The sequence below is a fragment of the Pezoporus occidentalis genome, unplaced genomic scaffold, assembly GCF_034315485.1.
Source record: "Pezoporus occidentalis ecotype Australia unplaced genomic scaffold, CSIRO_AGI_Poc_V1 ctg13, whole genome shotgun sequence".
Taxonomy (NCBI): domain Eukaryota; kingdom Metazoa; phylum Chordata; class Aves; order Psittaciformes; family Psittacidae; genus Pezoporus; species Pezoporus occidentalis.
This window is the reverse complement of record NW_026913103.1, coordinates 2,641,619-2,665,820: the sequence shown is the minus strand read 5'-3', so window position 1 is coordinate 2,665,820 and position 24,202 is coordinate 2,641,619. Positions and strand designations below refer to the sequence as shown.

Sequence of the window (24,202 nt, the reverse complement as noted above, 5' to 3'; positions counted from 1 at the left end):
GGAGTCTGCTGTTGCTCCATTCATTACACTTACAAAGGGTTATCATAAATATTGTACAATGTTGGAAGAGCCCATATTTCTGAACCAGTTCCTGTTGCCATTATCAACACTAATGACTCAAAAGGACATCCCATTTTGGGACTCTGCATGCAGAAAGAGCACCGATAAAAGCATGGCTGAAATACGTTTCAGCTGAGAAACTGTTTCTCGTTACTCTGTGGTGATGTGTGGAGCTTTTCAGAACAAATACACAACAAATTAACTGTATTTTGATCCTACACAGTGCCATATATTCCAATGGATTGCCAGATGAATATTCCTTTCTAACTACTTTTCGGATGACTGGGGCCACACTTCAGAAATACTGGACTATTTGGCAGATTCAGGATTCTTCAGGAAAAGAACAAGTTGGAGTAGATCTTAATGGTCAAATGAAAAGTGTTGAGTTTTCTTATAAAGCAGCAGATGGAAGCCTCCAAACTGCATCATTTTTGCATTTGCCTTTCTTGTTTGATTCCCAATGGCACAAGCTTATGATAAGCGTGGAAGCAAACAGTGTCACACTTTTTATTGACTGTATTAAAATAGAATCCTTAAACATAAAACCAAAATCGAAAATCAGCATTGATGGGTTTGCTGTGCTTGGAAAACTTAAAAATAATCCTCAAATTTCAGTTCCGGTAAGTTCCAAAATATTTTATTACTGCAAAAAGTGTTTTATTGGATCTTTACACTTAACAATTTTTTTGTGGAATGGATCTTCAAATGTTTTCTGAGAACAAAAATGGAAGAAAATAACAGCTCCCTGGCATGTAAGTACTAGCTTTGCTTTTTAAATTTTGCACATATACCCATGTAAGGTAAGAGATGACCCTGATGTCTTATGTCTATGTTTCAATAATGAAATTTCTCAGACATCCACACGTTTGTCAATGGATTTTGCTCTGTTTGGATGTATCACTTGGGTGTTCATCTGCTTATCTCATATGTGGAGCTTGATCTAGAAGGAAGTCTCAGGACATGGATCTGTGGGCTGTACTTCACACCAAAGAGAGCAAAACATTTGCTGAGCAAGAACTGGGACTCCTCTCATATGTGTGCAATGACCATCAGCTAGAGATAATTAGATGTTTCACTGGCAGAATAAATACTTTAAATCCTTAATAGAAAGGGAATATCTCCTGTAAGTGAGATGATTGACAGAGGTTCTTTTTGATATGCTCTGATGTTCACACAGGAAGTGAGCCCACATTTAAATCTTAGAGCTACATAAATGACTTGGAGTAGACAGTGAACCTCTCGTTTATGACTCCCATGAGGGATCTGTGTAACATCAGAGACTAGATCCAGTCCAAGCGAAGGTCTCAACAGAGCTGAGACAAACCCCACCATTTCCACAATAGCTTCTGGTGGCTAGCCCAGGACACCTCACCCCACATTTCATGGCTGCTGTGAACCCCTTTGTTAGATATATGACCTTCTGTGTGCATTGTAGTAGGCACCTAAACTCACTATGGAGTGCTCTCTTATTCTGTATAGCAAGAGTAGGCAGTCAAATACTTATTCTGTATCCTGTTAGTGGATTTAATACTGAAGATATCCTCTTCATGCTACTACATTGCAAGGAGATTTCTTTTGATGGGTAAATACTGAATGATTTTGTGCCTTTCAATGAAGAAAATTAAATATGGAAAACCTCAGGGATTTTATTATTTGATTATCTGATCTGGTTCCTGAGATGAGCAAGTAAGGTAAGACACATACAAAGGGATATACCTGTAATTTCTGACAAAAAAAAACAACTGTATCTGTCAAATAGCATTTTGGCTTTCAGACATCCATCAAAGTGTTTTCTTGACTAGTGTTTTTTCAGCTACTGAGTTACAATGCACTTTATGCTGAATAATGTGACAGTTTTGTCACTGTAGCACTAAATGACATTTAAGACTTTGGGAATGCTATTTCTGAATTCACTCTGTAAATTGAAAGAATATAGTTCCAAAATACAGTCGAAAAAATGCAGAAAATATTGCAAAGTTCCTTTCCAAAGTTATTTACCAAGGCTCCTGTTTAAGTGTGTTAAGAGCAAAAATATGAATGGTAATGTGTGTGTATATATATATATAAAAAAGTATCTTTTATATATATAGGATATCCTATCCTATAGGATACTCATTTCAAAACAAGTTGAATGGTAAAAAAGAATCATCTAATTAACATAGCATAATCATTTTCCACATCCCTACACTGAAGGTTTTCTTCAACTTTGAAATAAAAAGAGTGCTGAGATAGAACCTTTTAAGTATATTTCATGTTGACTGTAAAAAATGTGACCACAGGATAATCAGCATTGCATAAGCTTGAAAGGGGAAATGTTGCAAAAAAATAAGTTTCTTATGCTTCATCACCTCTGTATGTACAGGTTACTATATTGCACTGGATAGAAATCACTTTTACTTGAAAAATTATGGCAGAAAGCTGCCCCAGATATCTGACAGTGGCTCTCTAGTGTGCTGCTATAGATGTGAATTAGGAAATATCAACAGCTGAAAAGTTATATTAATTCTGTTCGAAACAAAACTTAATCTTTAAAAATGTCACTCAAAAGTAATCATCTGGATCTGATAATGTAAGGATTAGCTGCATACATGTCTTAGCTTTACTAACTGGTCTGGGGGATGCCTTTGGATGAAAGTATGGGATGATGAAAACATTACATATTCTATACATGCTACTAGGATGAAAAAAATCTATCACAATGTTGCATTTCTCTTTGGAAAGGTACTTAGATTAAATGCACAGAGAGTTATAGGTATTAACATAATAGTATTACAACACCTAGTGCATAGTGCTACAGTAAACCATGCTCCCAAGCTAAACACAGAGTCATTCACACAAAAAACAAGGAGGGTTCCTGGTGTCTGTTGAAGCAGTGATTTGAAATGGCAACCTACAGACTAGGAAAAAGATGTGGTATTGAGGTCACCTCAGCAAGAACTTGGACTTCTCCCCCTTCTCTGTTGGTGCTCTGGCTGAACTTTGGCTAGGATTAAAGAATGAAAAACAGCAGAAGAAATCTGGAATTTCATCCCACCTCCTCTCCAGCCCATGTTTTGCAGACACATGCTTTTTTTAGGAAGGTATGAGGAACACTGATTACCGTAGACTCTTCACACAGTGGTGAGGGAAGAATGTCTAGCATTAAAATCAGCCACATCTGTGTTTAAGCACATATAACATTAGGCACTAGTGTGAAGCTACATTATGTATAGGACACACTTCTTCAATGATGAAAGGACAAAATGGAATTAAGCCATTTTTATAATTCACCACTTCACGCACAGAATATTTGTTTATGCCTTTAGCATGTTTCTGGGAATATTCAGTTATATTTACTGTATTTCTGTATAACAGAAAAGATAGAGCCGATGCCTGCAAAGGAGAAGGTGTTAACACTGGTAACCTAAATGTTTTCTTCCAATTCCTTCCTGTATACAAATAATCTTTGAGATTTGCAACAACGGCAACGTGAAAAAAAACCCACAAGACAAAAAAGTCAAATCTATGCATAAGGTAGACCTTAAACAGGAATGTGGGACATATTTTTTAAGGAAAAAAAAAAAACAAAACCAAACTTCTGGAACAAATTACAAGGCAAGGAAGAACAGAAGCATCACATTACAGTTTAAGCTGAGTTTGGATGTCTGAAAATACACTTTAATTCAGACAGACCTGTGGGCTTGACATAGGACTCACTAGACTATATTGCATAGCCTATGCTATTTAGCCAAAAATGACAATAGTAGTGATCCAAACAGATATAAAAATGTAAATGTAGGAAGACCATATTCACTGAAACTAGGATAAAGAAATTACACAATCTGATGGACTAGTAATTTTAAAATGGCTGTTTCTATTGCACAAGTTTCTGGTTTAGCCTGTGTATTTAGTTTCTCTTTAAATTGAGTAAATAAATCTATCTTTGGGTATATTCTAGGTTTATCCTTCAACTTGCTTCACTAAATTCAGTTTAATCATCTTAGTAGTCTTGATTATTTAATATGTACCAGGCACAATTTCTGATTTCTTTCTAGGCATTGTTAAAGTATATTACTTGCAGTGTTATAACTTTTAAAGGACATACATTTTCTGTTTCTTCTTCTTCCTTTTTTTTTTTCCCCCCAGTATTCTGAGCGCTCTATTTATCTTGCAGAATAGGTCAGCTTCTTATAGGTGCACTGCAATACCTGTCATTTTAGAAGAGAATCTTTATTGCTTGTTCTTATGATTGCCTAGGAGAGTAATAGATAGAGTTCCACTAGAAACTACAGCTTGCCTTTGAGCCTTTACAAAGGCTCAGAAGAATGTGTTATGGAGGGCAAATTTTTGCAGATTTACAGCTGCAGTTATCTTTTTCTAGATAAAAAAGAACATAGCTCTTTTTATCTAAAAGTAATTCAAATAATCCACTATAAAATCTAAGCAATATTATCATTTCAAAACTGAAACTTATTTCCTAAATCATGTGTTTGTTATAGAAAGGTAAGGCCATTCATTTCTTATTCCTCAAAGACTAACTGCTGTGAAATTATATACACTGCCTTAGTTTCTGCAATTTCAGAGGCAGTGCCCAGATTTTCTCACAATAGACACTAAGCACTTTGCTAGAAGTGATTCTTGGTCATTATTTAACTGACATTTAATGCTGCTAACTAGTTCAGGGCAGCTACATGACTTAATATCTAAGAGGAAACTGCATATTAGTATTTGCTGAATGGGGATTAATTTACACCATAGAACAGATTGGGTCCATGTACTGTAAAAAGTCAGATCTCAGTTTTTTTTCACCTTGTGAAAACTCACATTTAGAAAGCTGAATCCTTGCTATGGGAAGTCAAATAACACCAGAATTCACTCTACTGATCTAGGGCATGAAAAAAGATGCAAGGAAAGAAAAGCTTTAAAAACCCATTAGAGAGATGTAGGAAAATGGATAAAATACATTAAAAATAGCTGTAGAATTAGACATGTTTATGTATGGCTTATTCTTGATCACTTAAAAGTACAGTGGATAGTAGACTCCCCTTAGAACAATAGATATCATTGATGTGAGGGTCACAGTTTCCCTTAAAGCCTATGGTATTGCTAAAAGCTTTCCTGAGACTGATGCTATACTGAAAATACTGCCCTAGATATTTAGGTCTTACATACATCTTAACATTCACCTCCATTGTCTAAAGCACTAATAAGACAAGTGAATTGCATAGCTGATACTGAGATGTGCAAAGCTGTGGGCATTTACAGGCAGTTCCATTGAACTTCAGAGGACAAAACATTGAACAGACAGACATAACTAATCCAATTATATCTGTGCTGACTAACAAATTAAGATGAAATAAAATCCTGTAGGAATCTTGGAAAATGAATGTCAGAAATATTGGCCTATGGGTCTTAAACACTATGGTTCTTAAAAGATCATATTTGATAGTTTTGCTTTATAATTACCCTTGATTTATCTGAGGTTCATTTCTGAGAACTTTGTGCCTGTACTTCCTCCTTAATAACACTTTGCACTTATATTGATAGAACATCTATTTGGTACATCTTCAAAATAATGACATCCTTTAAATCAGCTTAACATAGTTGACAAGATCATTGTGAAATATTGGTGAGGGAAAAGGTACTTTGAGAGCAAGGATAGGGCATATTTGCCCTTCTCTCACCTCTCCTAAATCAATGGGAGGGCAGTCACACTTTTTACTACCTTGCCAACAAAAGAGTTGTATTTCTCTTTTTAAAAAGTCAGACAAATTTTATCTCAATTTTTGCTTTATATAGCCTCAAAACAGTGACAAAAACTCCAAGCAAAAGCATTACAGAGCAACCACAATTTATTTTTTTAAAAAATAATACTGTCTGACTAAGCAACTGTGAACTAAGAAATGTCAAAGCTGCATTTTCAAAATATTTCAACTCCTTTTACATTTCACATTATGGTACAGTGTTTTGTAAATGATAGGTGTTTTTTTTCTGCGTAGGATGACTGCTTCATGTATTCTGACTTTGTGTGTCTTAGACTCATGAAAGTATCAGGTCTTACTTAATGCTCACCACTCAAATCCCATCTTGAACAAACCAAAGAGATTGGGCATTCAAGAGCATTGGAAGAAAACACGAGACACTAAAAGTGTTTCCTGACTCACTGAGTCAAGTTCCCACTGCAGCAAGCAATCACATCTTAAAATCTCATTAATAGGTGAACCTCTTTATTTTCAAAGTTGAAAAACTGGGATTAAACTTAAAAAAGTATTCTCTGAAGACACAGATATTGGCACTTAGACAGTCATGCATCAAAGTCTAACACAACTCAGTCATTAGCATTCTGTCATCTCAAATATTTCTCACTTTAGTACGGAAACCAAAATTAGACACACACACACAAGACAAAAAAAGAGGTAATGATTCTCTACATAAAAAGCCAGAATGTGCTGATGCAGATATCAGCTGTTGGTGGTACACCTTAAAGGTAATTTTTTCAGTCTTTATGGATTTTGTACCATGTTTTAGGTTGAAAGTACAGCTTAAGACAGTTGATTTCAGTTACAGTTGTTACCAATCAGCCTTTTTACATAACCTATACCCAGATGCTTCATTTCAGGCATCCAATTCCTTCTTGCAGCCCCATGCAGAATATTCCCTAGTGAATTCCATTACAGAATATTCTCCACTGTGGCTATTCTGAGTCAGATATTTTGTCAGCACTCTTAGAAGAATTATGAGGCAAAAGCGGACTCATTCAGTGGCATCTGCCTGCCTTTTCCACAAAGCCACCTTTTTTTTTTTTTTTTTTTTTTTTTTTTACCACCTTTTGCCCCATTTACTTCCAAATTTACAGTTTCTGCAGTACAGGAATAATTTCCACAGCCTTGCTTATTCTGTCTTGTAAATGAGGGATTATTCTAAGGAAAGTGTGAAATTACAGAATTTCAGACTACATACAGATTAAATTTGTATGGGCAACCTTAATAACAACATTTCCTGACTATTGAATGGGTGAGTTATAAATTTTAATGTTATTTAACATAATTTTAACTTTATATTAAACAGGCAGAAAAGGCCTGAAAAAGTAGAAACTCTTCATTTAAAACCAAGTATATCTTAATTTAAATTAGTTTATTTAAATCAGAAATAGATTACAAACTGCTTTAGAGCCAATTATTGACCTCTTTCCCTCTGCTAGTAAGCTTCAGAAGTGAATAATGTAGAGACTCAGAACCTATGTACAATATCAAATAAATTATCATATAGGTATCATTTGATCTTATTTTTATGCCCCTTTAAGGATCCTCGTCTTCAGATTCCATACCCTCTTATTTTTATTATTGTATGGCTGCCTTGCAGTATTAAATTATAGTCAACATTCAGTTCTTTTATATGTATGTGATGACATTCAGTTGCCTAGTACTAAGGACTGGGAAAGGTTTTAATATGAGAATTAGATAAAGGAGGTAGAGAACTGACACAAGGATAGGGGTGTCAGATAACAGGTAAAAGAAACTAGGGTGCTGCCTCTTTTGTGCTCTAGTCTCAGCACTCTGGAAACTGTGATGACTGCAAAGTAAACAGAACAGTAGAGATGCGATAATGAGGACTTCAGGAGTGGCAGCACTGCAGTGGTGAGGGGGAAAGCAAAAGAAAAAAGCCAGAAAAGCAACTTGTGGATATGTGGGTGTCTCGCAGAGATCTTAAAGGACTTCAGACTCAAAGCACTTATTAGCTCTAGCAGTCAGTATGCAACTACATCAGCGTAAGAATGGTGGTGGGAGAGAATGACGGTCTGCCTTCTGCACAAAAAGCAGCCAGGAAGCACTAAGACATTATGTTGTGGGAGGGATTGTGGGGAGCTAGTTCAGCTCAACAGAATAAGAGAAAAGACTCAGAGCAGGAAAGAAATAAGAAGTGAAATCAGTCTTTTCCATACCAGGGTTTTATGTTGTAACAAGAAAATCCCCCCCCCCCCTCCATCCGTTTCCCCCCCCCCCAAGTCCTCAGCCATCTATAACGAAAAAAATAGGAGCCTCTAAGTTTTGTCATCAAACTGGGAAATCTCTGGATAAAGAACTCGTTAGTGGTTTGTAATCTAAGTTAATACTATGTGTGATGGGAAAACAATCTGAGACTTTTAAACTTAGATACAATAAATATATATAATTTAATATGCACAATTTAATATGCTTCTGGTACTTAAAATTCCATGTGATGCATTATATATCAACAGATACACTGCTGAAGCTGTATGCTTGAGCTATTAAGTACCTTTCAGCAGAGGGCATGTTTTCTAATCTATATAACACATCAAGCGAGTTTGGGTTGCAGTTTGTGTTGCAGTTTACAAGAGGGTTGCCTTAATCCTCTGTCATTTTCCAGTGCAAATACAAAAGTTCAAAGATGTGGAATTTCACAGATGTATATTAGTCAGTTGCAGGCTGTTGCCAATGTGCATATGATCCTGTTTTTTGAACTTCTCATGCTGTACCACGTTTCTGATCTCAGACCTATCATTCTTCATGGACACAACTGTCAGAGAAAAATCTTTCTGTGTGTCGAATAAAACCACTGCATAGGCACGAGGAAAAAATGCCTGTGGTTACAAAGAACATGTAAAAAATGACACCTGACAAATCTGTCCTTTAAATCCTTCCGCGAGTTTATGCCCTTCTTTAAAAGACCTCCACAGATAAGGGTGGGGGAATGCAGGGCGATGCACTGCTCCGGACTGAGCTCTCAGAGTCACCCGTAGCTATTATCACTAAATGCCTACTTTTTGAAGCATTCCGTCACCCGACCAGTGTCCCTGCTATTACACCCTCAGCCAGTGTGCCCCCCTTACCCAAATTAACGTCATCTTTATCTCCTTTGCTAGTTCGAAATCCAGTGGATGGTGATTCACTGCGACCCCCTGCGACCCCAGCGCGAAGGCTGCGGCGAGCTGCCGGCCCGGGTGAGCGACACGCCCTGCCCTGCTCTGCTCTGCCCCGCTCTGCCCTGCCCTGCCCGCCGCCAGGCTGCCACCGAGTCCCTGCTTGCCGGTACAGCCCACAGGAGCCGCAGTTTCTCTTCCCATTTCTGGCCCGAGATGCCTGTTTTTACCATACCTGCCTGGAATTTGGTGACTGGAAATCCTGTCCCGAGCGGCAGCAGTCTCATTTTAACCCTTCCCTGACTTACTTTCCTCAGCCCCTCTCCTGGGGGAGACTTCCAAAAGCGGTGCCTTGCAGGCGGGAGGGATTTTCGCAGCTGCCGCTTTAGTGGGGAGCCTGACGGCATGAAACCCGTGGCAGGGGGCGGGGGAAGGTGAGGGTCGGTGCCCAAAGCAGTAACAGCGGGGCAAAGGGTTAATGCGCTGCCAGCATTCAGTCCTCCCCTCCCCAGCCTTCAGTCTTCATCCAATCCCTGCGACCCTCCCCGAGGCGATAGCGGGCAGCCGTGAGGGGCTGCCGCTGGGTTCACCTTTCGGCCGCTGGCCCTAGCAGCTGCTTCACTGCCATGGCTCTGCGGGGCCTCCTGCCTCTGGGGCTTTTCCTGCAGGTTGTTTGCCTCTGCCTAGCTCAAGTAAGTTTGACTTTGACTCTGGTTTTCTCTCTTGCAGATAAGCCAGACCGTAATCGAGGTAAGTGTGAGGGAAGGGATGGTGTTCCATGCTCAGGGAAGAGATGTGGGTGAAGAGAGGCTAAATGCTCTTTGTCATGCCCTGACACTGAGCTGCTGGAGGGTTTTCTCTCCCATGGTATCTGTAGCTTCCCCTGACATGGTGCTGGTAAAGGCAGGTTGACTGCAAGGCAGTGGGTGCCATGTCTGTGCCTTCATGGTGCTACCTGGTGGGCATCACCTGGTGACATGGCAGGGCTTGAGCTCCATCTACAACTGGCTGGATTATTACTGGGAAGACTGGTGTGCAGAGGAAAGGAGTCCATTGCAGCAACACTGTGGGTAGCCAGAGGCCTTGGTTCAGCAGAAGAGCCTGTGCCAGCCATCTGCTCACAGAACACCGTTGTGGGGCTGTGGCAGGAGCTTAGGCCAAGGAGAACAGAGCCCCCCATTATAGGTGTGAAGAGCCTTTCTCTAGGTTTCCACAGGCTGGTGGCGCCTGCCGCCTCCCCCTTGGGAGCCTGGTGCTTTGAGAAAGCGCCTCTGTAGATGCTAATGTAACCCTGAGGAACCAGGGGAAACTGCCGAGCATGCCAGAGAAGTAGGGAAAGGGTTGTTTTAAGTTTTCACCAGCTCTTAGGAAGACTGTATCCATCCTGCTGGCTGAATGAGTAATTAGAGAAGCTCAGTGAATTTCATTGTTTGATCCTCAAAGATCACTCTCTTTATTCCAGTTACCCTATCATTGCCGTATGGCATTTGGACCCTGCTGGATGAGGGACTCAAGTCCCCCTTGCCTTGCCCTGCCAGCATTGTGGGGTGCAGGAGGGTGGCTGGGATCAGGAAGGGGGGTTTAACAACTCATCCCGTGAGGGGAGCATTGCTGGTCATCACAGCAACAGCTGAGATGGGATACAGGGCCTGCGGGTCCTGACGTCCATGGAGTGAGGACACAGCAACTCATCACATCTGTGACACCCTGACTAACCCACAGAAGCCGTTTCTAGTTGTGTCAGCACACCCAGACTGGCTCTCACAGGTTTGCCAGGCTCTAATTGCTCATTTTTATTCCTTGTCAGAGAGGTCTCCCTGGTCCACCAGGCCCCCCGGGTCCACCAGGGCCACCAGGAGTTCCGGGTATTGATGGCATTGATGTAAGTGTTTCCCATGCCCTGCCTAGGAAACGGGAAATACCTCAAGGTGTACCTACACTGTCTTCACTGTCAGCATTTGACCCTGAGGAATTTGACATGCGATATGTGTAAATGGATCTCATACTCCATAGCAGGCTGGGGTGGCAGGAGAAGGTGGCCTTTCAGGTTATTGCTGATATAGAAAATACAGAATTACTTATTTTATGTAATCAGCATCATATGCTGTGGTTATTTGCCCTAAATGGGGTGTAGGGGGATTATAATTCTAATCTCAAAAGGGATTGCGTAGTATCACTCATACTAAAGTGTGATGAGGATTTGTGCTATTATTCCTCATAGGAGCTACAGTGTATTTTCCCTCAGTTCCCGTTAGAAGTTTCTGTGACTGTTTCTGTTAGTCTATAATAGAGATCACATGGATTTAATATTAATTTCTTACAAAAAGAATCCGTTTGGGATTATTCCTGATAATCTGAAAATCAGTGGTAGCTCTGATTAATATCTTCCTTTTCATATGTTGTTAGGGGGAGAGAGGTCCAAACGGTCCCCCTGGTCCACCGGTAAGTAATTTCAGCTACTTTGCATTTGCTCTTGTGAGAGAAGAGGCTTTGAGTTTTATTTCTGCTTCCATCTCTGAAACATGCTTAACTGTTCACTTAAATCCTGAAGGGTCCAGAGGGCGATGCAGGCAAACCAGGATCCTCTGGCCTGCCTGGAGAGCCAGGAGCTGATGTGAGTACGTTTGGATTTCTGGATTATTTTTTTATTTAATAAAAATACTTGGTTTTAGTCTGTTTCTGTAGAAGCATCTTTTGAGGTCTCTGGCTTCCTCACAGCTGCCAATGAGTGCCAACGGTGTGAGAGAGTGTAGCTTTCTTCCAAGCTGAAAGATGTCAGAACTCGGCGCAGCTTTACTGAGGGTGGCCATGGCGGCAGCTGAGGAACAGGGCGAGGTCTGTTGGGTGCTGCCACTCTGCTCTGGAGAGGGCGCCGGCAGCTATGCTGCGGGGAGGAGGCGATGGGAGCAGATTGAGGGCAAAAAAAACAGGGCAACAATGGCGAGAGAAGGACCCAAGCCCCCGCCTGGGCAGGAGGGTCTGCGGCTGCCGAGGGCACCAGCGGCGCCCCAGAGGGCGGGCCCGCCCTGAGGGGGAGGGAGGCCTTCTCCCCCCTGAGCGGGACGGCCAGCACGGGGCGCCCGTCGCTGCTCCGTAACGGTCACCCCGCGGGTCGGCAGGGCGGGCCGGCCTCTGGGCACCTCAGTGCGTGAGGGGGTCTTGTGGAGGGGCTGGGGTTAGTGTTTGAGGCCTCGTTCCATGCAGTGGAGGACAACAGGAAGAAAAAAAAACCCAAAACCCCAAACAATTGATCAGCCCCATAGGTCTGGTGTTACAGTAAAGTGCTACTAAATAAACCCCAACAAACCAACCTCCTAGACTTGTTGCTGCAGTGCCTGTACATGCTGGTGTTACCTTCCTTTCTCTGAGGAAAATAATATAGAATAAAGTTTCAACATCAGCTAGTGTTGATGGCCTGTTAGGTTGTGTCTCTTAAATAAATTAGTGGTGCTAAAAGCACCTTCATAAAGTTTTGGGAAACTCTTTTCTTTCAAGAGCAGTGTTTGAAAGTGTTTCTTGCTATCAAGCAAGATTGTAGCATTAGTGCTTAGATCTTATGCCAGGAGGTATGCAAGCTTCTGTTTAATTTACGTAATGGGTAGAAAACTCTTATAAATTAAAATATGAAAAAAATAATTATATATGACAAACTATTATCTAATATTGCAAATTATAAATGAAAAGGCCTAGTTTTTATTGAAGACTGCAATACTGCTAGCAGTTAATTTTTAATTTGCTTTTGAAAAGAGATTTAATGGACATGGAGCTGAAATAGTCATTAGTTAAACTGCTCAAATTTCAAATCTGGAAGAGGAAATGGGCTTGCCATGAGTGGTAGCTCATAGCATTCCATTTTTTTTCCTGAAAACAACACAGGACCACAACTCATTTGTACATATCAAAACCCCATAAGTTGTTTTTTAAAAATCATTGCCTCTTCTAATTTTCACTTGAGGCATAGTTTTGTCTTCCTTGCTGGAATTGCTGGTAATATAAGCAGGTAATACAGAACATTTTAAACTCGGCTAAGCTTTTGATATTTATTTGCATTTGCATATTCCCTCATACTGGTGGATGAGTGGAACTATAATACTAGAATACTGTGTTCTGAGATGGTAAACCCTTTTTATTTTCACCTGAAGACAAAACACAGAACCTTATTCTACTCCTGTTATGCATTAAACTTTTAATTGGGGTTTTAGATTTATAATTCCACATTTAATTGGTGAGGCCGTTCTGACTTTTTAAATCTCTCTTTCATAAATTATTTCAGTGTCAGGTTTAATAGACTCAATAAAGCTACTGTAAAGTAATTGTCTGTAATGATCATGTAAGCATTTGAAAGCAAATTATCAGAGAAAACATCCCCTTGTGAGCGCTGAATTGCTGGAAGTGTATCAAAAAATAAAAGTATTGGAAAAATGTAAGAACAAGGCTTTTTTTTTGTGGAATTCTGGAGATTTCTAAGCATATAAGCTGATTTAAAAAACTGGAAACAAAAGAAAACAAAAGAATTCCAAATGAATTCGTAGTTATAGTATCATGGTTACTTTTCATTTTTAGTCAGACAAGTGTGGTTCAATGACTAACCTCAGCCCAGCAGCTTTGTCGACATTTTTGTCAACAAATATTGAGAGGAAATAAGATCATGTGAGATCAAATGTTTAGTTTAATTGAGATTTAGCTGAATAACTTTTGAAGGATGTATCACAGGCAGTGACTGATGGTTGCCACCTGAAGCTAGTACTTTGAACTTGGACAGTTCTATCTGTATGTGTAAATAGGCATTTGAATTGTAAGTCTCCCATAATTACTTATCTCATTTAATAGCTTCCTTGTTCTATGTTTTAGAATGTTTTCTGATGTGATTAAGAAAACCATGTAACTTTTGCATTAATATTGTGTATGTTACTTCCAAAGGGATTCACAGGACCTGATGGCTCACGTGGAGCCACAGGACCGAAAGGACAGAAGGTAAGAACAAAATTATGCACAAAATTACAGCATTTTTTAAGCAGGATTTTTGTCTCTATTCAACTAATGAAATGCTGCAGCCTTTCCTTCAGTATTTAACCAGCTATAGAATAGAGACCCATTGGGCCTTTTCACACAATACAAAGCAGTTTCCATTCCCCCAGCCTGGAGTAAGGAATGGTGGTGCTACATTGACAATATTAAGGTTGAGCATCTTCAGTAATGGTGAAGCTCTTTCCACCTTGTATTGTAATTATGTCATAGATTCATAGAGTCATACAATGGTTTGGGTTGGAAGGGAACTTAAGGATCATCTAGTTTCAGCCCCCCTGGCATGGACAGGGACACCTTCCACTAGATCAGGTTGCTCAAAGACCCATCCAGCCTGGCCTTGAACACTTCCGGGGTGGTGCATAGTAATATGGGGATGTCATACTAATATGCAGTGAGAACCAGTACGGTGACACCTGACTTCATCAGTGATCAAACAAATTAAATATACATCAGAAGTCAGAGTAACCAGCATTTTTGAATTATTTTTTTTGGTGGAAAAAAGGTCTGAGGCTGTATCTTTTTAATACTGAGGAAGTATTTCCTTTTAATCAAGTCTCACAGAAACCAGCATAAAGTTAATGAAATGAATAATACTTGCAGAGTATGTCCAGTAAATGATACCCTTCTAAAGGTGAAAGCATCTCTCTGTATGTTGTTAATAAAAATTAATGCTAATATTTCATGAAAAACTCCATTTTTCTCTTTTGAAGGGTGAGCCAGGACTGCCAGGTGCTCGTGGACTTCCAGTAAGTAATACATTTACTATATTAAGAGGCTTTTTTAGACCTTAAGTATCAATATGAAGGTTTCTTACAATTAAATGTAATGAAGAAAAGCCAGAAACTATTTCTGAGGTTTCAAAAAACTCATGAGTTATTATAGTAGTACATTAAGGAATCTTTTTGCCTTTATATCAAAGTTTGCATATACTGCTGAAGGGCTTTGTTTGGTTTTTATGCTGTGGAAAAGAAAGGAGCATGGGTGATGTGATCACAAGTTTTGGACACATGCCATTGTTTTTCATCTCTTTATGAAAATGCACAGAGATGGGGGCCCATATTTTATTTGCATAAATTACTTTAATGTTTCCACTCCTTTCCCTGTATTTAAATGGGATCACTGAAGCTTAAGTGCTGTATGGGATTTCCCATATGATGTTTCATATGAAAACAAGAGAAAATATGAGAAAGGACATGTGAAGAGTACTGTTCTAGTTGATATGCAGATGGATTTAACATTCATCTTTGGGAGCTGAAAATAATAGTGAAGTTTAGGGTTGAAGAAGTGAGTGATGGCTAGTATGTAGAAACAGATTATATAGAAAATCCGAAAGAACCTCAAGAAAAATGAGTAATGGAACAAGATGACTGGCATGGTATTGTAGTAGGGTTGCACATAATTAAAATTTAATTAAAATTTAGGTTAATTGTGGAGAAATTATTGGAATTAAATAGAAGAGGTATTGTACTCTGATATAGCAGTCCTTGCTATGAAATTCTATATCTTCAGCTGTATCTTTGTATTTTTGACCCTTTCCCATTAACTTTCATTAAATTTATATTAAACAGTCATTTTGATATTTATCCAAAGAGGAACTGTTAATGTTATTCTTGAAGAAGTTACATTATTAACATGTTCAAACTTAAGCTGAGTTCTTCTGTGTGGGCATTTGTGTTTAATTTTCATAGATGTGGTTTCTTATCTGGAAATGGGTAATACTTTATATAAATGTCTGCTCAATTTGTAGACTCCATATATAAGCTAAATTTACAGAAAATAGCAGAACTGAGGTGAGTTCTAGGTACACTGAAAGCCCAAAATTTTTCTGTTAGGGGATTGTGGTTTTTTGTGTGTTTGTTTTTTTTTTGTTGTTGTTTTGTTTTCATTTTTTGCTGTCAAGTAGACAGGGAAATAATTTCTGTGTTGTTTGCAATGAATTTTAAAATGTTTAGCTGGAACAAAGAGATAGCTGAAGTCTGTCAGATGTGTTACTTAGGTGATATGGAAAAAAATGTACATGAAAAGAACTACTATGGGAGAGGGAAAAATGGGGAATTAGAACTGAATTACTGAAATACTATTTTAAATTACTGTAGTATTTTAGTCTGTCAACTGAGATAAAAACAGACTTGGCAAAAATATATGTGATTCTACCTCACCATTAACAGCCTAATGTGAGAACAAATAAACTAAAAGCCCTAAGAAAAACTGGGTATATAAAATGTACATAAAGAAGGTTGATCTCAGTTTAGAAGAGGGTATTCTTAGTCACGTTATGTCATTACCCTTGTAATTATTGAGGTTAAGGTTAATCTTTAGACCTCACATTTCAGGAAGCCCAGTGTTTGATTTTGTAGCTCTATGGTTGTTAACCTGCACATGCTGAATCCATATGGAAAGATTAATACTCAAAATAATCTCTTGGGGAAATTCCACTTTATACAGGCTTTACTTTTGATGAATTGCTTTAAGCAGCTGAAGAAATACAGCAGTTTGTGGAAGTTTCTCAAAATGGTCAGCACTCATCATCTCACCTTTATTCCGATTAATGAAAACTAACTAAAAAAAAGTAGTGCTGAAGTGTGGTGGTTCTAATTCTCAGATTCAGAAACTTCTTGAGAAGCTCTTACTACAAGCGTGAAGTAGTGAAGCTGTTAAATTTAGTACAACATTAATCAGTTTTAAATTATTATGGCTGTTTTCAAGCTCATCCAGTGGAATTTATTGGCCAGGTTAAGACTTAAGGGTAGCTGAAAGATATAATATTAAGCATCTGAAGTTTTATATACAGCATTTGCTTTTCTGTTTCTGTCACCCTTTCTTCTGCAGAATGCAACCTGGTGATCTTATTGTTTTTTCCTTTGCATTTCCTCCATTTCTATCTGCTTCATCATTCAGTTTTAGCTTATTCGCTATGTCTCATCTCTTTTGTGGATAGCCTTTCAAATGACAGGGCTACAAAATTGGTAGAATACTTCTGACTAATTCAAGTAATTTACCACCAAATAAACTAATGCCTCTGATCTGGCCCAGTAAATGGACCTGGGGCTGCTACACTCAGTGCATGTGTTGCACCCTTCAGTCCATTCTCTCTGTTAAATTCCCTCAAACTTTTCTATTTGCTGATATATTGGTAGTGTTTTACAAACCTGACATATGGGCAGGATTGTTTGTATTTGGTGATAGAGAAATTGAAAGTATCTTAAGGTCTACTAAAGCACAGCTTCCAGCACTGAGCATACGTATGAGTGACTCTTAGGTGGATGTCAGAAGGTCTGTGCTGACAATGGGAGGTACTTACCAGATCTACAGGGTAAGCATCTCTGAACCAGGTGATTACAGACTGGGTTACTGCCCATGCCTGTGCACTCCATGTGCTCCATGGGTCAGATAAGCACATCCAAAGCAGACATCAGGCATGCTGCAGTCCCAGGCTGCTTAGAGAGGCTTCCACTGTAGGACACAAACAGAAGCAGGAACAAAGTCGCTGCGTAGGTCCTTACTGGCTGATTGCCCTGGAGCTCTCAACTTTGGAACTTGGTCTGCTTGCAGGGAGTTCATGCTCAGAAAGGTGGAGTAATGCAAGTACTGAAGAATCTGGTTTTTTTTTGGAGAGAATGTATTGTACAAAGAGGCAGAAACACATTTGTATCTTGGACACTTCTCATTTAAAGGGTTCAGAGTACTGATGAAAAATGTAAACAGGAGTAGTTAGGTGTTCTTTCTGATGACCAGAAAGAATGACTTTAATGGATTTAGACCTCGGGGAAACACTGGCAGAAAAATGAAGTCTTTTATTACCAATTTAAATGCACTGTTAAAAGGAAATTATTATAGCGTAGATGATACCATGGTACTTGAGAATTACCTGAATCCAAACATTTTGATGTCTTCATTCTTTTGTGAAGTATATGTGTTTGTAAATATGTGTAAATAAATGGTGCTGCAAGACAATTTAATAATCTATTTTTTCTTCTACATTGATTACTTAATAAGAAAATCAATATTTAACATGACTTAAACAAGCTTCCAAAACGATTTTGCAGAATCAAACATCAGGGTATTTTTGTACCTTTTTATCCCAAATACTCTGTTCTTCGCAAACAACTCAACTAGTTGTGGAAACTTCCCCACATTTCTGACCGTTTTTTGCATTTCACAGGGAAAGGGTCTTCTTGGACCACCAGTAAGTACAATTTTTACAATTTATAAATATCCTGTTGAATGAATCTTTTTAAATATGCAATAAAGCTACTTAATGTAAAAAAGTAATTCGGTGAAAAAAGAGACTGTTTTAATCCTGATGTTCTGTGTTTATTATGTATGACCCCTTCTGCTACCACTGAGGTTGCTTACTTGTGTGGGGCAAGAATTCTGGTGTCTGAAGCCATAGTTTGTTGTTTGGGAGAATTGCATGTTCTCACTCCTTGGATGATTGTTATAGAGGTATTGTATGGTTTAAAAGTACTGTTTAACTTGGCTGTTACAGGGCCCAGCTGGTGCAGCAGGACTTCCTGGGGAAGTAGGTCGTGCTGGTCCACCTGTAAGTACTACTATGTTTGCTAAAAATGGAGCTTTCTTCAATTGGTAGAAGGTACTTCTAGGAAAATAAAAAAAAAAAGAAAAAAAGAGTAATTACTGTGCTGTCTAAGCACTATTTGGGTAATAACAGCACTTGAAAACATACTTTTTCTTTGACAGTGATCACTGATAGAGGAAAGGTTGTGTTTGAAGCTCATCAGAAATAAGGAACAATTAACAGCACAAAGGTCCACCCACTGGGTTAGAATTAAATGTTTTGTGTAGTGTTCCATAATCCTCTTCTTATCCATGAAAAACTAAAATAAAAAAGCTAACCTGCCAGAAATACAGTAAACGTAAAACTTAACATTACATGCAGACCTTTAGCTTTACTCCTCTCTTCTCACCTATATGTTATGGTACATGACTGCACTATTTCTGTTTTGCATTTGCATATGAGTGAACATAGTAATTTAGTATTTCTTCTTAGTCTCATTTTAAGTGTGACTCCCTCTACTGACTTTAATGCTAAAATGTGCATTAAAAATCTGAAATAGCTTTAAAATGTTATGTAATGAACCAACTTCTTAATGCATACTCTTCCTGTGTACTGTACTCATATAAATGAATATAAAAAAGAATATTAAAAAATGATAATTTGTTTAAGATGATCCATCTAGCTCACTGTCTTTTCTATAGCAAGGGCAATAACAGGTATCTAGGGAAGTGTATAGGCTATTTGTAAAATGACATTTTTCTGTCATACTTTCCCACATTCTGGCAGTTTGCAATTCAGAGACTGCCTGAATCAGTAATTGCATCTGTGCTGCCATTTTCATAAGCTATGTATGAGTCTATCACCCATTAATGTAGTCAGTTCCTTTTTGAATCCAGTTATATCACAGGCCTCCACAACACATTGTGATAATGTGTCCCACAATGTAATTATACATTGTGTGGAAAAGAACTATTCCTTTTTAGTACTTTTTAAACCTATAGGTCTACAGCTCATGCATTGAGAGAACTAGTGAATCATTTTTTTATATTCATCCTGTTAATTTCATTTATGATTTACTAAGATGTCAAAAATAATATTGAAATGACAGTGTTAAGTTAAAAGGTGCCCCTGTCAGAATAGTAGGTTAATTTTAGTTGGAAGTATTCAGAGAAAATAATTGGCAGAGTTTCCACATTATCTTCACTTCTGAAAGCACTGGACATCAAAACTTCACAAATAGGAGAAGATTCTAACTTGGTAAATTCATCTTGGGCTTTGAAAAAGGGTGGGGTGGTTTTTCTTCTCTGAGTTTTGGGCATTTTTGCAATTCTTTTAATTGAGATCTGAATTAGCAGTTAGAACACAGAAGAGTGCACAGATAGTCCTGTGAAGAGATGTTTCAGCTCTCTAAAGCTAATGGAGTTTTTGCTTGTTTTGTGTGGGGTTGTTTTTTTGTTTTTTTTGTTGTTTTCTTTTTTTTGTGGCTCCTATTCTGTAGTATGTCTCTCATTCTACTAAAAATATTATTTTTCCCATTCTACTTTGGGAGCCATGTCGTAGATAGATTGATATTTTAGTTGGTTGCTGAGCCTGTCTTTCTGTAGTTACTTAATTTCCCCCTGTTGGTGTGTAGTATGAATATATAACTGCTGCTTGTCATTGTTACTATGAATCAAGAAAATTATTTTACCCTTTCTTAGGGAGATCCAGGAAAAAGAGGGCCACCAGGGCTACCAGGACCACCAGGTCCTCGGGTAAGTGATTGCCTTTAGTATGTGCTGATGTCTGAGTTATGTATTGGTGCTGCTTAAAAAAAACTTCTCCTGAAGTCTTACAGCTGAATACTGACTTAGGGTTTAGGATTTTAAGATTTCAGCAGTCTATATGAGCTCATAATGTCTAGAGGCTTGTGTTCAAATTCTAAAATATGTTCATTTAATCATACCGATATTTAATCTTCCATTTAGAAAGCAAGTTTGTGATTATAAAAGATAGTTTGAAATGCAAACTGAGACTTCTGCCATGATGTCTTCACATTTCTACAAATGGTCTTAAACTGTAGCTTTTACAGGTTTTGAACCTCCCAGTAAATGTAGTCATTGCTGGTCATCACCAGTGGTACTTCAGCAGAGGTAGATTTTTCTCTGTTAGGAGAAAAATTTAATATTTGGCTCATGAGCCAGAAATATATGCTCCCAGGTGGATTGAGTTCTAATGTCTTTCTTGCAACCAGGCCTGCTACTTGTGAGGGATAGAAGAAAGCCTTACACCAGTGCTTTGCCTCTCTGGGGGAATGGTTATCTTCTTTGAGCCTCTTGGCTTTTTTAAATCCTTCTGTATAAACTGAGACCAGCTCATTCCTTAAACTCCCCTGGGCTTCTCTGTGCAACAGTGTGCTTCTTCCCCACAGGTTTTAGAGAATCCAGCTGCTGCTGTGAAATCACATTTCTCCCTCTTGTGCCTCATACGCCTCCCTTTAGCTTCTGTCAAGTATTTGATTTAATATGAGGAATGGCCTTCCCCCTCCAGAGTCCTCCTCACTGCGCACTGGTCTCTAGTTTACTGCAATTCCGTTAACACCACATATCTCACCCATCCCCCAATATTTGTATTGTGGGAAGATTATTTTCTCTGTAAAGATCTGAATCATTTGCTGAATGGTAGTAAGTTGGAAAAGTAGAAGTTATTAAAGAAATTGTCTTGGGTTCTGTTGGAGTTTGTGGGGTTTTTAATATATTTGCTCTGTACTTAATACAAAATATGTTTTAAGTGGCTTAAAAACCAAAAATAAGTATTTCTTTTTTCAGAAAAGTTGATTTAAGTTAGAGGGCAGGATTTTGCAAGTCACTGCAATCCTACAGTAAAATCCTACAGTGTAGGTGCTTTTCAGGTTGGAGAATCTTGGTTGATTCTAATTCTGATTCCAGCTTTAGGTAGCAGTATTTTCTGTTTTGTATAATGCCCATGTTATAGAATCATAGAATCATAGAATAGTTAGGGTTGGAAAGGACCTTAAAATCATCTAGTTCCAACCCTCCTGCTGTGGGCAGGGTCACCTTACGCTAAATCATATCACCCAAGGCCTCGTCCAACCTGGTCTTGAATACCACAAGGGATGGAGCATTCACAACCTCCCTGGGCAACCTATTCCAGTGCCTCACCACCCTCACAGGAAAGAATTTCCTTCTTATATCCAACCTAAACTTTGCCTGTTTAAGTTTTAACCCTTTACCCCTTCTCCTATCACTACAGTCTCTAATGAGGAGTCCCTCTCCAGCATCCCTATAGGCCCCCTTCAGATACTGGAAAGCTGCTATGAGGTCTCCACGCAGCCTTCTCTTCTCCAGGATGAACAGCCCCAACTTCCTCAGCCTGTCTTCATATGGGAGGTGCTCCAGTCCCCTGATCATCCTCGTGGCCCTTCTCTGGACTTGTTCCAACAGTTCCATGTCCTTTTTATGTTGAGGACACCAGAACTGCACACAATACTCCAAGTGAGGTCTCACAAGAGCAGAGTAGAGGGGCAGCATCACCTCCTTTGACCTGCTGGTCACGCTCCTTTTGATGCAGCCCAGGATACGGTTGGCTTTCTGGGCTGCAAGCTCACACTGCCGGCTCATGTTCATTTTCTCATCAACCAACACCCCCAAGTCCTTCTCTACAGGGCTGCTCTGAATCTCTTCTCTGCCCAACCTGTAGCTGTGCCTGGGATTGCTCCAACCCAGGTGTAAGACCTTGCACTTGGCATGGTTAAACTTCATGAGGTTGGCATCAGGCCACCTCAGAAGCGTGTCGAGGTCCCTCTGGATGGCATTCCTTCCCTCCAGGGTATCAACTGAACCACACAGCTTGGTGTCATCAGCAAACTTGCTGAGGGCACACTCAATCCCATTGTCCATGTCACCGACAAAGATGTTAAACAAGGCCGGTGCCAACACCGATCCCTGAGGACACCACTCGTTACTGGTCTCCAGCTGGACTTTGAGCCATTGACCACAACTCTTTGTGTGCGGCCATCTAGCCACTTCTAATGAGTTAGGTCTGTCTATTCCTTTTTTACTGACTTTGATTAATTTCATTTAATTTAGGGCACAATTGGCCTGCAAGATGGTGACCTGTTGGTAAGACAGCTGTTAATGTTTTTTAATTTAAATAATACTAGACAACCTTATTCAACCTATTTGGTAGTAACTATGTGGATCCTTTTCCAGTGTCCCAATGCTTGTCCACCTGGCCGCCCAGGACATGCTGGCTTAATGGGCATGAAGGTAAGCAAAACTGTTCAAGTGTTCCTCACAGAGTTACTGCTTAAAAGACTAAGAAGGGTAGTTGCTGCCTTCACAAAAGGGCAGTTTATTGTTAATTTAAAAAAAAAACCAAAACAAACATTGCGTCAGTGTGGATGCTCAGGGTTTTTTCAACTCTTGACTGCCAAAATAACCTTTCATTGTTGAAGTCTCTTGCTGTTGCTGTAATCTTCAGAGTAAAATTTATGTGTGGCTCTGAAGGGATTAGAGGATGTGAACAATTGGATCATTCACTTTCTGGGCCATTTATAGTCTGACTCCAGAAATTGTAAATGTTCCCCCAATTCCTTAGTGTTTTTTCCTTCTTTCTGTCCTTCTCAGAGACCTATAACATACTAAATTGAAATGAACATTTTTTGAATCTCATTTTATCTAAGATTTTGGTTTTGTATGTATTCTTTGCTGGTTTCTAGGAAAGCTGTTGGCCTGAAGAAATTATAATGGGGTAACATAAAGAGAAATACTAACCAGCCTTGTTATATCCAGGAGCAGCTCTTTTTGAACATGGTACTTAATATGTGGTGTTAACTAGGTGGATAAGGAGGCAGTAGTGAATGGGGATTGCAAAGGGAACAGAATTATAGTTCATTTCCCTTGAAATCATAGAATCAACCAGCCTGGAAAAGACCTTTAAGGTCAAGTCCAGCTGTTTCCCCAGCACTGCCAAAACCACCAATAAACCATGTCACTGAGGGTCTTGTCTAGTTCTGAGGAGCCTGTTTGTTCTGCAAAACTCAGTATTTTAATTTTTAATAATCCCTATTTATTTATTTTGTTTTTTTTACATTTATCGTAGGGACAGAAAGGTTCAAAAGGAGAGTCTGGTGAACCAGGAAGACAAGGTTATAAGGTAAAGAACAACAACAAAAAAAGAAAAAAAAGACGATAAACTGTTGGTTTTAGCAAGCTAATAGTAGGTTAGCCTCTTCTTCAAAACAGTATTATATTTTGTTAAAACTAGTAATTGTTTTACCAGAATGCATGAAGAGATACTATGTATAATAATGCTCAAGAGTAACCAAACGTGTATCTCTCTATATTCACCTGTACTCCATATTTATTATCATGCAGAGGTCACACTTCTCATGCTTTTAATTTTGGTCATTCAATTTAATTATTATGGAAATCATGGCAAAAAATGAAATAAAAGTTATTAATTGGCAATCTTCCAAACATTTAAATACAGAAGAACTCCTTAAATTATTTTATGGCACACATGAGTAGCAACAGGAAGGATGAGAGGGGAAAGATTACAGTAAAGAGGCCAATTCCAATTCAGCCTGAAGGCTAAAATGAGCTCTTACAAGGTGTTTCCTTTGAATTAGCCTTCTTTAATATTGAAATATATGTAAGAAAAGTTGAAAAGATTTGCACTGCCTTGGTATATGCTTTAGTGCTCAAGGAAGAACATCAGATACAAGTTTTAAA

The 24,202-nt window shown here is 38.9% G+C and overlaps 1 protein-coding gene across 2 annotated transcripts in view; it reads left to right on the top strand.

Annotated features, from left to right (window-relative positions):
- COL9A1 (collagen type IX alpha 1 chain) overlaps window positions 1-24,202 on the top strand; it is a 67,169-nt gene that overhangs the window by 10,538 nt on the left and 32,429 nt on the right. Inside the window, exons 5-18 of one of the 2 annotated variants that reach the window (XM_062608145.1) lie at window positions 284-680; window positions 8,924-9,001; window positions 9,650-9,670; window positions 10,728-10,802; window positions 11,327-11,362; window positions 11,472-11,534; window positions 13,841-13,894; window positions 14,659-14,694; window positions 18,111-18,134; window positions 18,438-18,491; window positions 20,168-20,221; window positions 22,556-22,588; window positions 22,679-22,735; window positions 23,571-23,624. In XM_062608145.1, coding sequence (XP_062464129.1) covers window positions 284-680; window positions 8,924-9,001; window positions 9,650-9,670; window positions 10,728-10,802; window positions 11,327-11,362; window positions 11,472-11,534; window positions 13,841-13,894; window positions 14,659-14,694; window positions 18,111-18,134; window positions 18,438-18,491; window positions 20,168-20,221; window positions 22,556-22,588; window positions 22,679-22,735; window positions 23,571-23,624 — 1,036 coding nt within the window. Of the gene's footprint in view, window positions 1-283; window positions 681-8,923; window positions 9,002-9,121; window positions 9,613-9,649; window positions 9,671-10,727; window positions 10,803-11,326; window positions 11,363-11,471; window positions 11,535-13,840; window positions 13,895-14,658; window positions 14,695-18,110; window positions 18,135-18,437; window positions 18,492-20,167; window positions 20,222-22,555; window positions 22,589-22,678; window positions 22,736-23,570; window positions 23,625-24,202 lie in introns of those variants that run through there. The other variant, XM_062608144.1, reaches the window with a different exon arrangement.